The 19791-nt window shown below is 35.3% G+C and overlaps 1 protein-coding gene across 6 annotated transcripts in view; it reads left to right on the top strand.

The window, feature by feature from the left end:
* The window catches only part of LOC113118228 (SLIT-ROBO Rho GTPase-activating protein 1-like), a 94246-nt gene that overhangs the window by 18297 nt on the left and 56158 nt on the right, over nucleotides 1-19791 (top strand). For all 6 annotated transcript variants that reach the window (XR_003294296.1, XM_026287259.1, XM_026287261.1 and 3 more), the window contains exon 2: nucleotides 11164-11359. Coding sequence is in view for 5 of the 6 variants with exons in the window: in XM_026287259.1 (XP_026143044.1) it covers nucleotides 11164-11359 (196 nt within the window). In the remaining variant the exon portion in view is untranslated. The remainder of the gene's footprint in view (nucleotides 1-11163; nucleotides 11360-19791) is intronic.

Raw genomic sequence — 19791 nt, 5'->3', positions numbered from 1 at the left:
ATTTACTGCTGATTAGAAAAACCGGCTTTACTGACGAGATGCGCATTAACGATCGGCTGATCGTGATCGGAGCAGCCCTAATCAAAAGCAAGACAAATGTAACCCCCATTTTCATATTCGGCTGGTGCTGCTACTTTTGACTGCGATGGGCTTTAGGCAGCGTGGGGTCTCTTGCTCCACGTCTGTCGCAGCAAACCCATACCAGTTCCAAACAACAGATGATATTATTCCTTTCTTGGGAAAAAACTTCCTACTCTCACCGGTAGCCATGTTGTCGCTTGCTGTTTCGTGTGCTATGATGTTGTTGTCGTCGCTTGCCATACTGCAATGTGAAACTAACGCTACGGAAGCTCCGGGGAGCCAAAAATGCGCCATTACACAAAAACTCGATTTACTCATTTTTTAAATCGCCTGTAACAAAAAATTCGAATTAATTAATTCAATCGATTTTTCGCCCAGGCCTATGTGGCAGCAGGGTGCATGTATTAAATGATAATATTTGAAATATATCATGGCACTAAATGCCAGGCCTTTTGCAAGGTACTTCAAAGAATATCATGGTACATGCCCCCCAAAATAAATGTTAATACCTTGGTACCATGTTCCAAAAGAAAAAGTCATGTGTCATACTTAGCATAAATAAATATTGATTATACTAAGGATGAATTAAATCACATTAATGTAGTTAAAATGATAATTGTGCCACATTGTGTTCCTTTCCTTTACAGCAGTGCATTTTCTCCTCCTTAAAAGCCCAAAATTAAGTCATGTGACATATGCCATTAATGTTAGTCAGCATAATAATTGCTCTGTAATTGTTTTAGAACTTTTTTTTTACTTTCATTATGTTCATTAGCCTAGTATAAGTTTCTGCAACGAAATTGTGGAATTTCACTGACTAACAATTTATATAAAAAAATATTAGATAGCGAAATATACTTCATACATATAGCTATTGTATTTAATAAACAAGGAAATGATTTTGGTTATATTGCCCAGTCCTCCTGATTGTGTTAAATAATCAAGATTAGGATTGCTGTCATAAGCAAGCAGCTCCAGGATGTTGTGGCGTTCCGTGGATTCCAGCTCTAAGACCTTGGTCCCTTTTGGCCGTCAGCTGTAAGCCCTCTCTGGTGTCGTTGTCAGGGCTGTCACGCTCTGGTCTGAGTGGGCCCGCTCTCTTCTGTGAACTTCTCTCAGTGGGCAGTCAGACAGGAGGCCAGGAGTCCGCCTAATGTTCTCTGATGGAACAACCCATGTTTACTGGGCAGTAGAGCAGTGTGACAGGCTAAACCCACTGTGACCCATCAGCAGACCCCTTGATCTGATTATGTGACCCTTAACACTGTTTTTTCTTTTCTAGATCACAAACTTTTGTAGAAAACCCTTTTGCTCCCACTGGCAGAAAGCTGATGTAGATTCAGTTTGCCAGTGCACAACTTGACACTTAACTTTTTATCTGAAAGTTATTATTTGGCTTGATATTAGAAGAATGCAAAATATTTAAGTACCATATCATTTGTCAGCAAGAATTAATTTTTTATTTATTTATTACATCCCACTGTGCAATGTGGCGTCGGAGTGACATCTTTTTCATGTAATTTTTGGACGTTCAAATTCGGTCCAAAAAAATTACACAGTTCAAATGTCAAATGTTTAACATCCAGATGACGTCCAAGTTGGGTCCTTGTTGGACGTCCAAATAGTGGACCTAGTTTTGATGTTGAATAGATTTTCAGAAATGGTCATGGACCGAGGGACCCTAATATAGCCATGATCTGCACGTCTATTTGATGTCCAATGTTTAGTGGGATTGGTCAGTGTTGGATAAATATATTGGCTGGTATTGGATATTTGGATATTGATGCTAATTTCCTACATTTAGATTGTCCCTTGCATATAAGGCTCACTTAAAGTTCAGTAATAATTGCATATAAAATAACATATAAAAATAAAAATAAACAATAAAATGGTTAGTTCACCAAAAAATGAAAATTCGACAGCAATGTTATTTGTGCATGGCTTTCAACAATGTTAACAAAGAAGAATAACGTTAACAACAGGAGGATGGAGGACGCTGTGATCAGAGCTGTGTTTTTTTTGTGTCTCGCAGGTTTCACAATAATGGACATAGAATGTTGCCGTATACATAAAGCGATTGAAAGAATGGAAAAGAGAACTAAGAATCTCCAAGGACGACTGGCAGTGCTACATTTACTACAAGTGCTTGCACTTCAGCGTCTATCTATCGCTGTGCATCATACTTGCAAAGTTGCGAAATAAGCAACATGGCGGAAGAGGGGGTTTTCGTACGCCAATCAACGTCTACTTACGTCATGGGTAGTACCAGATGTGCTGGTTAGACCCTGCTCTGGAGTAGGAGCTAATTTGGTTATCGAAAAAGGCAGTCCGGTTCTAAAATTAAAAAAAATACGAAAACTCACAAAAGTGGGTAGTTCCACAATTAGTTCTGCTACTATGAAAAGGTTCCCACGGTGCGAAAGGTCCTATAGTCATGCAAAATATGTGCTTTATGAGTACTAGTCTGGTAAACCTCCAATACGTTAATAATAGGCATGCTAAATAAGCAACTAGTTAAAAGTGAGTATTGGTCCCTGAATACTGTAGTGTTATCAATAGCACTTAAATAGTATTTTTTTTTTTTTGTGAAACGTAGTGTAATACTTTTCACTTACCATTTTAAAAATTAAAACTTATTCAAATTCATTCACCCACAGGATTCATTTTGCGGCCCAACCACTCGCTTAATGATATGTTGTAGTGATTTGTCTGGCAATCATTGCTATGCTTCGAAACGTTTGCACCAAATAGTCGAAAAGTTGCTTTACAACACTCAACCACTATGCAATGTACTGTATAGTCTGACGCTGTTCGGCACTGTTTATGGTCTGTGGCGTCTTTGTGTGATAAACCGCATATGTCGGCTGATGAGGGATGGAGTTCTGCAGGTGTGTCCTACAGATCCTTACAGTTGTAGAACATTAGACACTGCAGATGTGTTTGAATGAACTAGTGCTGTCCAGGTGTTTCTGTGTGGGATTGAACCGCCTCACGTGTGGTCTGTGAGGCCCCGTCAGGCAGCTCTAGTGGGCCCCCCAAGCACTGAATGCAGTTTTTCGAATAGAGTAGTCACTTCAAACACCACACTGCAGGGCATTTGGAGTTGCTGCTGCATTTTTACAATGATCATTGAAGTTCAGAAGATTTGAAACAATTCGTTTGATCTCTGGTTGTGAGAAGGTATGAACTATCTGAGGTAAACATGATGTAGTGTTTGTACTGCTTGTTGACCTCTTAGATGTCAGGAAAAGCCCCGTCTAATTACAGGAGAAGATCTGTTGGCGTTCCACACGTCTCTAAGAGACTTACTCCAAATGTGGCATGTCCTGGCAGTTCCCTCAATCAGTTACTATAGATTTTGCAAGGGAGAGGGGATGAAACGTTATCCTCGCTCCTCGTTTTCAGACTCCTCTCACTGGCATTTTCCAAACAAAAGAACAAAGTGAGCCCAAGGAGCATATAGTGTCATCTTGCAACATTGTGGTACTTTCTTCTGAAAAAAAATTTGTGAGAGAAAGTAGCCTTTTTGCAGTATGAAACTGTAGTCTGAATGTGTGTATTGAGTTTCTTGTGATGCTCTCCCCTCCCCTCCCCCGAGGGCAGTTGGAGCAGCTGGGACGGCCTGGATATGAATCTCTTAAAAAAGAAGGGCCAGTCTTCGCTCACTATGGTTGTACGTTCATGCACCTGATGCAATCGTTTTTTTCCCTCCTCCTTTCTCTTTCCCTCTTCTTTGTTAATATTTGAACCTTTTTTGACCCCCAGCAAATCTCCTTTGCTTATTGTGGATACAAAAAGCAGCCCTTTATTCTGATAATTTGGCTATATTTTGTAGTAAGGGTTATTGTTAACTAAAGCTAAAATAGTTAACACATTCTTGTTCATGGAAATACTAAAGAATGAAAAATCTAAAGTAAACAAAAATTTGAAATACCACCTTGGCAAATAATTGATAGTTTAGAAGTTGAAGCACTCCACGTAAACTTATTACTAACTAAAAAATAAAAATAAAATGGAGTTTAAAAAATGAAACCTAAATAGTAATATTAAAAAAAACCTTGAAATATGAATAAAAACTAGTATACCATATAAATAATACTAAAATTACACTGTTTTGAAATTGACAGATTTCTGTCCAAAAAACGTTATTGGCCAAAACGTCTTTCATGCATCCAGCTCAAACAGATATAAGACAGCAGCTGAATAAACAACCTTCCCCTTCATAATGTAATTATAAATCTCACATTTCTTCTGCTCCACGTCTTTATTTGGGTTGGATTTGAATGATGGCTCTCATGGGCCTCCGTAATTATGTTCAGTGATTGATGTTCTAGACGTATCTGCCTGAAGTGGGCCTGTCTGCTCTTGTTGGGAGGATCTGTAGAAACCATTTCAACAGCCGGTGAGTGATGGGCTCAAATTATTTACTTTGGTCTTTATTTTTTTTCTTATAATTGGCCTTATATCTCACAGTGAAAATTTATTTCTGATTTTAAGCTTTATCTCACAATAACCTGTTTTAGTTTTTAACTCTAAATGTGAAAATAGACAGTCAGACTTTTGGGAAACTTGTTTGGAAACAGTCATTTTCCCGCTAGTAGCCAGAATTACACTCTTCAGCAAAATATTTATTTATACTGGTTAATTAGTTTGTGTATTCATATTGTTTGTATAATCCAGTTTCTACATAAATCTCACTTGAACCATTTTTTTCCCTTATTATATCGATATTGTTTACTTCCGCAATTTACACACACATTCACGCACAATGTTACTACTACTTTTTTTTAACAGCCACAATACTACCATTGAAATAGATTTTTTTTTTTTGTGCAGAAATATTTAAAAATTCACAGTCAGTACAATAGTACAGTGTTCCTAAAATGTCTTAAGGGAATAACTGATCTGTGTTTAATTATTTTGAATATTGGTTTATTATTACAATAATTATTTTTGCTACACTTGGCCCCCCTCATGGTGACAAGACTAGATTAGTCTCCCTACTAAACTCATTGATTTATCTTAAAAAAAAAAAAAACTACTGATGTATACTCAGTCTTGGCTCATACTTTCTAAGCCATTTTACTGGCAGCTGTGCTTGGCCTTAGTCTAAAAAAGGAATCTCCAAACATTGAGTTAGTTTCCATGGGTGTGCTATTGATACGTGTTTAAAATTTGAGGTGAGCAGCGGTTAAGTGGAGAAGTTTAAGGTCAGGGGAGTTCACGCAGGGTGTAATTAGGTCCTGTTAAAGACCAGAACAGGAAGGAATTGCTTCTCAGTAGGTCAGTAGACCACAGTCGGACCAGACTCAGAAGACTGCCTAGGGGCCAGTCTTTCCTGTTTATGTGTGTGTTTGTGTAGGCAGGCCTCCAGACGGTCTCAGGAAATGGTAATGAGCTAATAGACTCAGTCCTCTGAGGTTCAGACTTGCTGTTGGGTTTGAAGAAGACTTGCAGTGAGATAAAACATGTGTGCTCCATGTTCATGTTGGCACCATGTGAAAGTGCTTTATAGAGAAGAGCCACATCTAAGGGTGGCTGGATCGATTAGTAGTTCAGATTTTACGTTTTCACTGGTCACAAATAATGGCAAATATTAATTTACATAGTTATCTTCATGTGTAGTAGAAAGTTATATGTATGCCAGAAAAAAAAAAGAATCAATAAATTTAAACATTTATAACAAACATTAGAAATATGTGATCTCAGTCTGATTATTCTAATTAACATTACGAAATTTTGGATGAATAAATCAAAAGTAGTTTAGTACACTTACATCAAAATGTGATTAATGCGATACTAGTGTTTGTGAATAATACGCAGAAAAATATTATTTAAATATGAATCCTGCATGTTGTGCAGTTTCGTTTACTGCACATACTGAAGCGTACATGAGGCTCAGTGTTTTCAATCTCTGCCGCTTCAATATATGAGTTTTTGACACATTGTCATATGATGTAAACAGGGAAACTTAAAAGTATTCACAAAAAAACTGTCAAAATAACAGTTCAGTTTAACTTCAGTTTATCTGTGACAAACAAATATTGCTTAATGCAATGATAGTACTACTGATACAAAAAAAAAATATGAAAAACATATTTTTAATGAATATTTACAACAACAAAAAATATTTACCAGGAAAATAAATACACAACACAGTATTTCTGGAAAAAAAAAACAATATATATTTATTTATTAATTAAAAAGATTATTAAGAGATGGTTTATACAAAAAATGGATTATAAAAAAGTTGTGAAACCATTAACATGGAATCCAAAACATTAATGGAAAACAGAATTTTGTAAAAAATAAAACTAAATTTGAGAAAAAAAAAAATATTTAAAAATTATTATAATTATAAATTATAAAAAATAAATTGCTGTTAAATTATGTACATTTCATGATTTCAATTAATTAAACATGCTTTTTGAATAATACAATTGAATTTAACTGTTAAAACAGTCTAGAAGAATTAAAACCTGAAAAATTTAAAAAGGGGAAAAAAACTTTTTTTTTGGCTCCTTTTAATTAATTATATATATATATATATATATATATATATATATATATATATATATATATATATATATATATATATATATATATATATATATGAAGTAAATTATCAGTAAATGTGAAAATATATATATATATATATATATATATATATATATATATATATATATATATATATATATATGAAGTAAATTATCAGTAAATGTGAAAATATCTATTTTCTCCCATTAGGATCAGTATAGTTCGGTCTCACCACAGGAGTGTTGTATGACATTTTGCCTGAGTCCATAATGTCAAACTGATGATAAATGTTAGTAACAGAAAGGATTCTGGCTGACATTTTTATTTAATTTGGATCACTGTTCTCACCACTTGTTGGAAGGTTGCCGTTTTATTTTCATAGACTCCTTTGAAATGGGCTTTAAACTTTGGTGACTAACTTATCAGTTCTAAATAGGCTTACATTTAAAAAAAGAAAAGAAAAAAAAAAGACCTCATTAAAGTGGCTTAACAATATTTTGCTCATATTTTGTAATCTATTGTCTTACAGAAGTTACCTTAACAGTTAACTTCTGTTATGAAATTGTGCCAAGTCTGCTTTTATTCCGTTTACACCTTGTTTTGATTTGTAGTATGGTTCACAGGTTGGCTTTTAGTTTCTGTAACAAGATGGCTTGGTAGTGGTAGAATGCAGTCTCACATCTCTTTGAGCTGTCAAAAGTAAGTAGACTTTAGTTGATGGACTGGAGTTGGTAAAAATCATTGCACATTGCACACATTGCTCCTGCGCCCTGGCGCAAGGCCGACTGACTGACGTCTCCCAGCTGCGCTGAACCGTATGAAAACAGGATATTCCCCCAGCCACTGCCCACCTGTCTACCTGTCTTCTGAAACAGTCACTATCTATTGTGAGTATGAAAGGGGATTTTTGTTCCCATAGGGTGTAATTGTGATTCTGATGACTTGCTAGCATGATTATTTATGGAGAACCTGTTCTTACATGAGTTGAAGGGTTTTAGTTACAGTGCACAGTAATTGTGTTCAGATAAAACCATCTTGTAATATCTAATAAGGGGATATTTTCAGTTATTGTAATTGAATTTTTTTTTTGTTACAAGCAAAATAATACAAAATGAAAAAGTAAAATGAGTGTAATATAAAATATAGTGTATCTACACTATATGCAGGGCTATATAACTATACTTTTTTTTTTTCATTAGTAATTTTTATAGAAACAAAACCACAAAAAACTGCATGTAAACAGATTTTTTTTCTGTATACAGAAATATTGCAGTGCCCCAGTAAAATATTACTGATAAATTTATGTCTGACAATAGATTACCATACATCAAACTATCATTTATTTTGATTATATTTAAGCAACCAGTTTGATTCATTTAGACTGTTATTTCACAGTCCTCACACACTTCTTAACGAATTTTCACATCAAAATAATAACAGGATACTTCATAAAACAGAAAACAAAAAGATATTTACCTAAATTTCATTGTAGAACGAAATCTGCAAATGTTTTTTAAATACATTTTCAACAATAAAACCGATTCTGTACTGCAAAGCCAATTTATATGAAATATATTTGTAACTGTATCTAAAAAATGGGACATGTTTTTGGAGGCCTGTGCCTCATTACTAATGACGGGCTGGTTTACAGCAGTTTTAGATACGGTATCCAGCAGCCTGTCACACTGTGTGACTGTTATTGCTTGACATGTCATATCAACTACCCAAATACATTGTTTGGCATCTCACTTAGGTAATTGAGCAAATGTGACAGTCTGGAAAGTATTCCCAGTCCCGAGCTGTTAAGCAGATGGCAGTTCTGGATAACCCAGTGCATTAATACAGGTCTCCTGACAAATGCTGCTATTTCAGGTAGCGCTGATGAGAACGATTGCATACAGGACTGTGGTACAGTACGTCCCACATAGCTTTTGGCACAGACTGTATGAGGAGAAAGTGCAGCACGCTGCTTGGATTGGCATATGAGAATATTGAAGCTGTCATGATGGCATAGATAAGGTCATGTTGCTCATTTAGATGCCTCCAATTCCCATTGCCATAATGCAAAAAAAAGTGTGTAGAAGTAACACATTTTTTATGTCTTTTCTAAATAATGAGACTAGTTGAAATTATGATAATAAATTGCTGAAACTGTGCTTCCATCTCCCAGTATCAAATTTAGTGTGAAGTATACTAAAAGTATGACTAAAGTCTGTTTGTCGGATTCTTTGTTAGAGCAGTAGTAATTTCTTTCTTTTAACGTACAGTGGAGGTCATAAAAGGTTCAAAAATGCTCTCCGTTATCTCTAAATTGTACCACAGCCTGTTGTTTGCACATATATTTTCCTGCACTTTAAAGAATAGCATGTAATTTCTGATATACACTCATCCCAGCCATTAGCTATCTTGGTAACCCACCTGCAAGCGCTGAAATTCTTGAAACTAACTGTAGAGACAGACAGCGGAGGGCTGATTAGCTTGGATTCCACCTTCAGGTCTTGTTTGTGCAGTATCAGACGGCTCACAGGTGCTCACATCTATCTCTCTGTTTGAAGTGGATCACAGGGGCTTTGATCAGACACACGGTCTCACACATGCTTCAGCACACTGACTCCATGCAGATGTTTACCATACACATGACCTCACAGGGCCAGGAATGCTCTTTGTAATCACAGAAGGTCACTCGATACTGGCAGCGAAGAGAAGCAAATCACAGAAAGTTTTATATTGCTCTTGAAATCTCTTTGAGGTAATGGTGTGTTGTAGATTATGTAATGGATACTTAATCAGCGTGTCATTAATGCAAAATATGACATATGACATAATATAAAAATGCTGATACTTCAGCACTCATTATGGAAAACTATTTCAGAAAAAAATGTGTTTTTGGTGCAAGATAATATTATTAATCCTATTTATCTTGAACCAGACTTCTTATACTACAGTTTTTATTTTTATCGATGCATTTTTAGCCTGTCATTAAAAAGTTATACTTTTTAAATTAAATTAAATTAAGTTCATTAATTTTATTTATTTATTATTTTGGATATATTCATTGCCTGCCATTAAAACATCTAGCATTGGTTCTCTACATTTTTGGTTAATCTACATTTTACATTTTTTAAATGTCATTACATTAATTAATTAATAAATTTGTTTTGTTGTTGTTTTTATTAAATTAATTACTTTTATTATTACTTTTTTCTTAATTTGCATAAAAGTGTAAACAAGAAGTCGGTTGCTTGACACTGCCAGGTTCAGCAATGAGTATGATGGCAAGGAAAAGCAAGGACGTCTTTGTGTGGACAGATGATGAGGTGTAATTGTTACTCAAAGTAACTAATCATAACAAGGCGGCTTAACTATACTTAACTTTAATATTTGTCTGAAAAAAGCTCTTCTCTGCCTTGCATAAGTGAGTACTTCTCCTTTGCGTGAGATAATCCATCCACCTCACAGGATGCACATTTTCAGAGTGGCCTTTTATTGTGGTCACCCTGAGGCACACCTGTGTAATAATCATGCTGTCTAATCAGCATCTTGATATGCTACACCTGTGAGGTGGATATCTAAGCAAAGGAGAAGTGCTCACTAACACAGATTTAGACAGATTTGTGAACAATATTTGCAAGAAAAAGGCCTTTTGTGTACATAGAAAAAGCATTAGATCTTTGAGTTCAGCTCATGAAAAATGGGGGCAAAAACAAAAGTGTTCAGTGTAGTTCGGTCAAATATATTTTTAAATTTTATTTAATGTTCTTATTTCTTACCCTTTCTCCCTAATTTCCCTTCACATTCGTCAAACAATCGATATGTTACTAACTGTTCATGTTTACATTTGAGTGCTTTTTTTTGCTATTTAAGTTCTTTAACAAGGCTACTGATAGTATGTGGGGGCTCGTCCGGGATATTATCACTATAATATTGAAATATTTATGCTTTCATAGCAATTAGTTATTGTGTATCCCATCAAAGTGGTCACTGTGGTTCAGAGACCCTATATTATAAGAAATACATTAAACATGTTGGGTCACTTGAGGGTTGAGAGAGGAAGTCTGAATGTATATTATGGTATGGAGCTGCAGAGCCTCCACAGTGCACTGCAAATTTAATGAGCTCCATTACCAATGACAAGGGGGCAATCACATGAGGAAACCGGAGGTAATTTGGGCAAAAAAATGCTTGTTAAATGAAGCGGAGTGCCTACATAGCTGTACACACATTGGCTTTAGAGAGTCATTAGGTTAGTTTCTGGGACCGTTCCTCATTCCGGCTGTAATGAAATGCAGCATATGGTATTACCTGCTCCACCTGAGGAGCCTGGATTACTGTAGTATTGCTGATACTGCACAATGAAACTAGCCCAGGGCAAATCTTAATGCTTTATTTATAGAAAATATATTGCTGGCCATTGTTTAAATTTCAAACTGCCTTTGTTGAGCTGCTAGAAAGAGGTTTCCAGGGCACTTTTGAAGCGTGCACTGAAACTGATGATTTCTATTGAGAGACTCTTACAACAAGCCATGTTTGGTTGTTTTTGTTCAGAGATTCGAGCCCAACTGGTGGAACAGCAAAAATGTCTGGAGCAGCAGACGGACATGAGGGTCCAGCTCCTTCAGGATCTCCAAGACTTCTTCCGCAAGAAGTCCGAGATCGAGATGGAGTACTCACGCAACTTAGAGAAGCTCGCCGAACGCTTCATGGCCAAGACCAGGAGTACCAAGGACCATCAGCAATACAAGTGAGTGTGTTAAATGAGTGTTTAATACTGCCAACTCTTTTGTGGTTTGAATTTAGAAAACCTTTTACTCTGGCCCAAATTTATAACAAAAATAATTTTTAATAGTATAACAAGATAACGAGGTAGATTACGTTAATATAGGGCTCCAAATAACGATTATTTTGATAATCGATTAGTTGGCCGATCATTTCTTTTTTGATTAATAGGATTAAAACCACAATTTTCTTTATTTTAATTTTACTGACAAAAACACACGAATCCACATTCTGCCCAACGCCTTAAAACAAATGTGCCAACTGAATGCTAAGAAAACACACAGTGTTTAATTTATTAAACCACCTGTCATAAGACAAAACACAAATATTTTAGGAATCTGTCAAAAAAATATATATTCTTAAAATGTTATTGTAATTTTTGTACAAATAACAAACTGAAACAAATAATTAATATTTATTCACATACAGTAATAACAAAAATTGCTTGCTTTCCTTTTGATAACAGCTTACATGCTTGCTGGCATTGTTTATGTACTTTTTGACTAATTGGGTATCTGAAAACAAAAACGCTAAAAAGCACTTGACAGTTTTTTTTTCTGCCTTTCACAGATAACAGCAATAATTATATTATAGCATTAAAAATAGCTCACTACTGTAACTAAAAAGCTTACACATATTGGAGGTCTAAACAATACTGAAAGCTAAAAAATTATTTTGGAAATTACCAGTTAAGAGCAGCAGTGATACAATTCTTACAAAATTGGTTAAAAAAACTTAAATAAATTGGTTTTAATAAATATGTTAATCACTGTACGCTATATAATGAATATAGTTTAAATCTCTAGATCAAAAATTAAAACAATAAAAATAATAAAGACAAATAAAATCGCAGTAATGCTCTGCAGGAACATTTCCTACTCTCATAAATTACTTGCACTGCATGTTGACTTTTAAACCTAAATATAAATGTTAAACAACAGATATTTCAGCACAATGAGTGTTTTTGCACTGAAAATTGTCTCCCTCGCCTGTCTGTGTTCCGTCTGTTTAATGCGTGAGCCCGCCGCACTGGCGCTCTTTCAGTAAAGATTTAAAACTTGATGCAGACTGTCAGGACAAGCCTTTATGCAAAAATGGAAAGGCTTGCATGAATTTTTGACATTTACAGATAAGAATATGACCGTTAACTAACGCTTTTTTGCGCCTAGGATGCACACGTATCTGTAAAAACGCCTGACAGGCAAGCCATTACGCTAATGCATCATTTTGGGGAGCTTGGATCACATACTTTTCCTGCAGGGGATCATTCTGTATCTTCCGATATTTGTAGATGCATTTTGTCCATAGAAATGCATTATTCAGTGCTGTAATTTGATGCGACCATCTGCAGTTGTACGTGCACTAATAATAAGATAATGAGAAACGTTGTCGATGATTTTCATTATCGATAATAATCAATTTGATCGATTAGTTGTTGCAGCCCTAATATAATACAATTTATAAACAAGAAATGTGAAAATGAATAAATTTTTATACCTTTATTGTATTTTTTTTATTTTGTATTGTACTTTATATGTTGTAGATTAATTTGTATTTGTGTGTACATTTGTAGATTTCATGTTATCTTATTTTGTAAAATAGGCTACCTCTTTCAATGAACTTATAATGAGTCCTTATTTTAACCATTACTATTCCTTGTCACTTATGTTTCCTGCTGATTTATTCCCAGTGTAATGCACTGTGACAAGCATGAACCATGATCATAGTTTCATTATGCCACTGGCTTGAACATCTATATAATGTTGGTGCAGAAACCGCTGGTACAACTCAAAATATTGAGCGTGTTTGCTTTTCACCTCTGTAAATAGAGCAAATGCTGGTTTAAGAGCCCTAAATGAGTCCAGCAGCTGTGAGCACAAACGGAGGCAATGGAGAATCTCGGTCGTGGCGCTTGTGGTTTATGTGGCCTTTCGGTTTGAAAGCAGAATAAAGATGCTTTACTCCACTCACTAACATATTCTGAAACACAAGGATTTAAACTTGCCATTTCATGGATGCAGAAGTAAAGAAGGGTTCAGATTATAGTGTAATGTGACAGAAGTCATTCGACTTTTTTCTTCAGGTGATTAAAAAAACTGATGTTAGTTGGGCGGCCAGTTCTGAAGCCAGTTTAGCTCAGCTGTATGCTGGATGAATTAGCATCAGAATGAGCTTGCAGATTTGTCTGTAATTAACTGGGATATCCGCATCGACATTTCAAAAGCATTTCAAGTCATTTTACCAGGTCTCTTGGCTAAACTTGGACTTCTGTAACCACAGGGCTTCAGTAAAGAGGTCCAGACCGTGGTCTGCGATTGTATCCCATTTTGTTCCATAGTCCAGAGGTCTGGCCCGATGTCTGACCGATGGCGTCAAGATGAGGCCAGCTGAGCCAAAGCAGAGGGTGTGCTTTACCCCTATGTTGAAGTTGGCCGGGTAAATGTGGTCAGAAGTATTCTGCAAAACCAGTGAGTGGAAAGATTAAGTGAACGTTATTCAAGAAACACAGTTTACTTTACCTGTGGGATTGTTGTCACAGAAACAATCTTCTCACCAGCACTAGGAGCATCTCAGGTGACTCTCACAGCAAAGTGTGATAGATCGGGCCTGGAGGTTGGAGACCACATTACAAGTACATAGCTGGTAATTGTTTGAATTTGGTTTGGAAGTTGGAAGTTTCCATTTTAGAGTCTCTTTTTTGGTAGTGAAGATTTGATTTGTGGTATCTGTATTGGATTATGGGTGGAAGAATGCTACTGAATGGAATTGACCACATTATCTAATTTTGCTACAAATAAAGTGCTAGGATGATGGATCTGACATTTTAGAGAATATTGCATCATATATATTGCAACCATGGCATTAAGGACTTTAAAAAAAAAAAGAAGAAAAAAAAATCATTTTCAAATACATGCTTTTATTTTGAACTTTCTATTTATGAAAGAATCCTGAAAAACAGTTTCCAGAAAAAAATGTATATCTCATAATATTCTCATAATATCTCATAATATTGAGATTTGCATTTGAGCACCCAATCAGCATATTAGAATCTGCAGGATCTGCAGGATCACGCGACACTGAAGACCAGCGTAACAATGCTGAAAATGTAACTTTGACATCAGTGTAATAAATTACATTTAAACATGTATTAGAATAGATTGGTTATTTTACATAGTAATAATGTTTTGATTAAATACATGCTTAGATGAAAATAAGAGACTTCTTTTAAAAACAATAAATAAATAAAAAAACTTGCCTACCCAAAACTTTTCAAGCAGTGCATGTTTTAATAAATAAATATTTTATTACATTTTAAGGAATTTTTGTAAAATGTCCAAACTTACAAACAAAAAAATGTTTAGGAAAACAGAATAAGTGGTAGTTTCCTACCAGAACATTATCTGTTAATTATATAGATGTTTTCATAACCCAATGCGACATGTAATTCAGAATACTCAAAAGTTCCTTCATAATAGCACAGTACATTGTGCTCTTTTCAATTGTCATAATGCTACAACTTCAGTAGCCCATATATTTGCATTATATAGGCCCTATAGTTATCAATGTTGTTTAATATTTCTATCTATCCACATATGTGTATCCTTACAAGGCAGAGTACAGTGAGCCATGTGGTTAAACTTCTCCCAGATGACACTGTCGTCGTGGCGACACATCGCCGGGTGCTTAGTTTAGTGCCCGTGTTTGTTGAGCTAACAGGCATCACGTACTGTTTGCCCAGGGAGGCTGCTGGACTCAGTAAGGGAATTATTTAATTATATGCATCATCCAGCTGCCACTCCTTGGACATCAGATTTCCTTATGATTATCAATCATTTAGCAGATGCATTTTAGCCAAATGGACCTTCCACAAGGACACATGCCCTCTAGGAAACTGAGTTTAAGTGCTTTTTTTATATATTGTATTATATTATAACTCTCCTGTAGGAAACTGAATTCAAGTGCTTTTTTAGGCTAGGTTTGAACCTTTGTCCTTTTGGTTGCATGCCTAAAATGAAATGAAATGCACTTAGGCATTAAGATTTCTGCTTTGCCCCAGTAGGGTTGGTTTCAGTTGTCTGTGATTGTACTTTCATGCGCATTAATTTGATGACCTTGTTTTTGAATGCCAAACCCTCCAGTGAAGCGCTCTAGTTTGCTCTGGCACTTCAGAATCGATGAGCTGTCAATATAATGTTTATGATCTGCAGGATGTTTACACCAGCACCGAATGAAGCTCCTGTGGCTACAGTGTTGATGTAGTTACTGCATCGCTGCATCGCTCATGTTTATACCACTGCTTATGATCTGTTGGGTTATTTTGATATCAGCAGATTCGGGGCACATTCATTTTGTTTAGAATACCAAGTCTAATTCATTTGGGTAATTGCCACCAGTGTAGTTGCTGTATATAGACTTGCTTATACCTAGCAAGTGGAACATGAATAAAAAATGCTGTCTTTGAAAATGTAGGAGTTTTGTAATGGCTTTCCTATTGCGGTCTTGCTACTATTAAGTTTTGAAGACTTATTTTGTCATTCTGTTTTTACCATATAAATGTAATTTTACATTTAAAGGATTAGTTGGAGAAAAAAAAAAACTACTTTTTGCTACAACATTGTAAGTTTTTTTTTCTTTTACATTAATAATGTGATATTTTAAAGAACTCCAGAATTTGATTATCATTCTTTTTTTTAGTGAACTATTTGATTTGTTCAGATTTAACTAGCTTATTGATTGAAAATATAGCACACAACTCCTCTATACTTATTTTATGATACTGGAAACATTTATTTAATTACTTAACAGGTGTTGTCAGTGTTATTTTGCTATTTACTCTTATAGCATTTTTTTTTCATTTATCTTGTCTTTATTAGTTTTATTACTTTTTAGAAACAAAATTCATTATTTTAAAGGGGGGGTGAAATGCTCGTTTTCACTCAATATCCTGTTAATCTTGAGTACATATAGAGTAGTACTGCATCCTTCATAACTCCAAAAAGTCTTTCGTTTTATTATATTCATAAGAGAAAGATAGTCTGTGCCGATTTTTCCCGGAAAAACACCACCGGCTGGAGGCGTGACGTGTGGGCGGAGCTAAAGAATCACGAGCGCCAGTAGGCTTTTGCGTTGAGAGCGTTTGGAAGCTGTGACACAGATCCAGAGGCTGAAATTTAACAAGAGCAGCATCAGCAACAACGTCTCTATGTGGTATGTACTGAAACTGGATATATTTGCTTAGCGGTTTTGGAAAATGACTAAGTTCCACTTTTTTTTTTTAAGCTGTACATGTGCAGAGTGCAGTTTGATGACAACATCGCATGTTGTTTACTTGATGTGCTTACACGCCGATAGCTAAGTTAACAACACAGAGATATTTGAAGCAGTTTTACTCACCGCCTGCGGTTCCAACACATGATCGTGACCCTTTTTCGTTGGGGACTGCATTATCCTTAAGAAATAAACGATACGCAAATCCGTCGTCAAACTGGGCCTTGTTTGTAAAACAAGCATCTTCGAAATGCAGGGGAACAAACACAAACACTTGCACAACTCCGTTGATGCTCTGTAAAAATAAACTCCATCCACTGGTCCCTTAATGCTGTTTCTCTTTTGGTAATCTGTGCAGGGTTGTCTTGCCCTGGCAACCAAAAACACACTTCTTTTGTGACATTTCGCGACACTCTTGCTCTGATCAGTGAATGTCTGTTGTGCTCTCACTCAGTGCTGTGCTATACTGGAGCGCGCGCTCTTCCGGCAGAAGTGCCTTAGGACTCATATAAGGAAATTCCGCTCCATCTAATGTCACACAGAGCCATACTCGAAAAAAACTTTCCGAAACCTGTGACAAACTGGAAGAGGTATTTTTGGAACAGAAATACTCCTTCAAACGTACAACTTAATTTTTGAAACTTTGTCCATGTTTAGCATGGGAATCCAACTCTTTAACAGTGTAAAAAACTCAGTATGAATGAAATAGCATTTCACCCCCCCTTTAAATTTATATATTTAATAAAGGATTAAAGTTAATTCATTTTTTATTACAATTTTAGTTTCAGGCATTTTAGTTCTTAAACTAAAATTTACATCAATTGAGCTTTAAATAAATAGTAAATATTTGTATATATGCATGTGTACATATAGATGTTTTTTTTATTATTATACATTTTAAGTAGTTTAGTTTTAACTAATAATTTAATTTGCAGCAATGGTCGGCATGAAGATTTTTCAAGATTCTGATCTTTTTTATTCCGTGTTCCACAGAAGAAAGTGAATCTTCATGAGGGTTTGGAAAGATAATTAGTTAATAACAAAACAAAAAGTTTTACAAAAAGTTGTAACTTTTGGGAAAAATTGCTTTAAAGTTGGTTTTGATGCACCTTCATTCCTTCAAATTCTCTCTTAACTCTGGATTAATTTTATTTTTTTTTATCAAAGCCGTTCATTCCCTTGAAATTATCGAAATCATTGCTCCTTGATTTCCATCATCTTTCTTTATTGGTTGTTTTCTTCTTTCAAATGGTTATGAAGTTTTAAGATCAAATTCTGCTCTGTGCAGTGATGTGAGCTGTGCATCAGTACATAGTGGAGAGGTGATCACTGTTGGTCCTTTGGAGAGAGAGCGAGAGAGGTGGTCACTTGGTTGTTATTTAATCCTGTCTGAGCAGTCCCACTGATTTACTGCAGCCTTTAATGCTGGAGCTGATCTCTACTCCGCAGCACTGGTTGCTTTTGTATCAGTTCTGATTAGTCACATGCTGTCCAAATTAACTCATCATGCCTAACAATTACTCACTGTGACAACTTCCTCTCCGGTCATCATCCCTCCTGTTTTATCCACCATGACAGTGAGCTTATAGACTCTATATGATTCAAGCAAAACTCTGTGATGGAGCTGTATTCTAAATAATTGCAGCCTGTGACAATCTGGGCTTCAGTAGACTTCCTGTTCGGACCTCAGAGATACCATGCATTTCCCTTAGCACTTCCTCGACTATTACCCATCAAAGATATTATCATAGTTTTTGTTGGATTAGATTTATTTTTATAATTTCTGTTTTCAGTTGAATTTTGTTTGTTTGGTCTTTTGTTAATCTTTAGATTTTTAGTCTATATAGTTATAAAAAACATGTGTATGTATGTATGTAATTATGTATGTATGTGTGTATGTGTGTGTGTGTGTATATATATATATATATATATATATGTATATATATATATATATATATATATGTATATATATGTGTATATGTATGTATATGTATATATATATATATATATATATATTATTTTAGTATTTAGAGTTAAACTAAAACGAAAATGAGAACCTTAATAGCAACTAGCTGAAATAAAGTAAGTTAAAAATGAATTAACATTTATTTCAAGTAAGCATTTGTATAGTTTTAGTATTAGTTAACAATAATAACCTGTTGTGACACACTAAACCTTTTATATATTTCACTTTAAACTTTATTTTTTGTATATGTATGCATGTACAGTATACATACATATCATGTACACTGTAGATATGTCATATACCCATATTCCCATAAATATAGAATTTAAAATGTCTTTATTTAATAAATGAATGCAAGCTCTATTTCTCTCTGTCTTCATATTGGTATTCATTATATTGTAGTATTGTAAAATATGATCTTTCACACTATTATTTCCATTTGTGTTCTCTATTATTCTCCAAACCACTCAACACCAGGTATGTCTTGGCATTGTGACTTTAATATTATTATTTTTATTCATGCATTTCAACGCTCGAGAAGCAAAGCTATTTTTTGCATGAATCCGAAACACGTGTGCACCTTCAGCTTCCTAACAACCCAGCTTGACTCTGCCACATTCTTAACATGCGGGGAGGAAAGCTGAGTGCGTCCTCAAGAGCCTGAGACAGTCTTGTGAAAGGATTTAAAGTAATTGCAGACTGACAGAGAGTGCACAGGCTCCCATAATTCTCCCTGCAATCTGAATCCCCGACGTGTTCATATTGCGACCGTGCATCTTTAGGCTTTTAGCTCAATTAGATTATCCATTTGATCCAGTCTCACATAGATGACTGATCCTTCAACCCTGGCTTCTAAACAAGCCGTTTACTCCAAGGAATGTCTATCATCTTAAAGACTTAAGGATTTTGTTTGTTTCCTGTTTTTGTAGAAAAATGTTAAGGTTAAAAACTAGATGTATCAGCTCAGCTGGTGCGGATGCATGCTTTTTTCTCTACTTCCATTGGATGTCATCAGGCCACAGACCTTCACCTGCAGTGATGAAATGCATAGCCTGTTTTGCAGGGAGAGTTAAAGAAGGGAAATGGAGCTGAAAACATACTTCCTTACTTGCATTCAAATATCACTTCCTCCTCAAATGCATATCGAATATCGGCCAAAATCC

The sequence above is a fragment of the Carassius auratus genome, chromosome 18 (genome assembly GCF_003368295.1).
Source record: "Carassius auratus strain Wakin chromosome 18, ASM336829v1, whole genome shotgun sequence".
NCBI classification, from domain to species: Eukaryota; Metazoa; Chordata; class Actinopteri; order Cypriniformes; family Cyprinidae; genus Carassius; species Carassius auratus.
The sequence above is the reverse complement of the archived record's forward strand: the minus strand, read 5'-3'. Positions and strand labels throughout refer to the sequence as shown.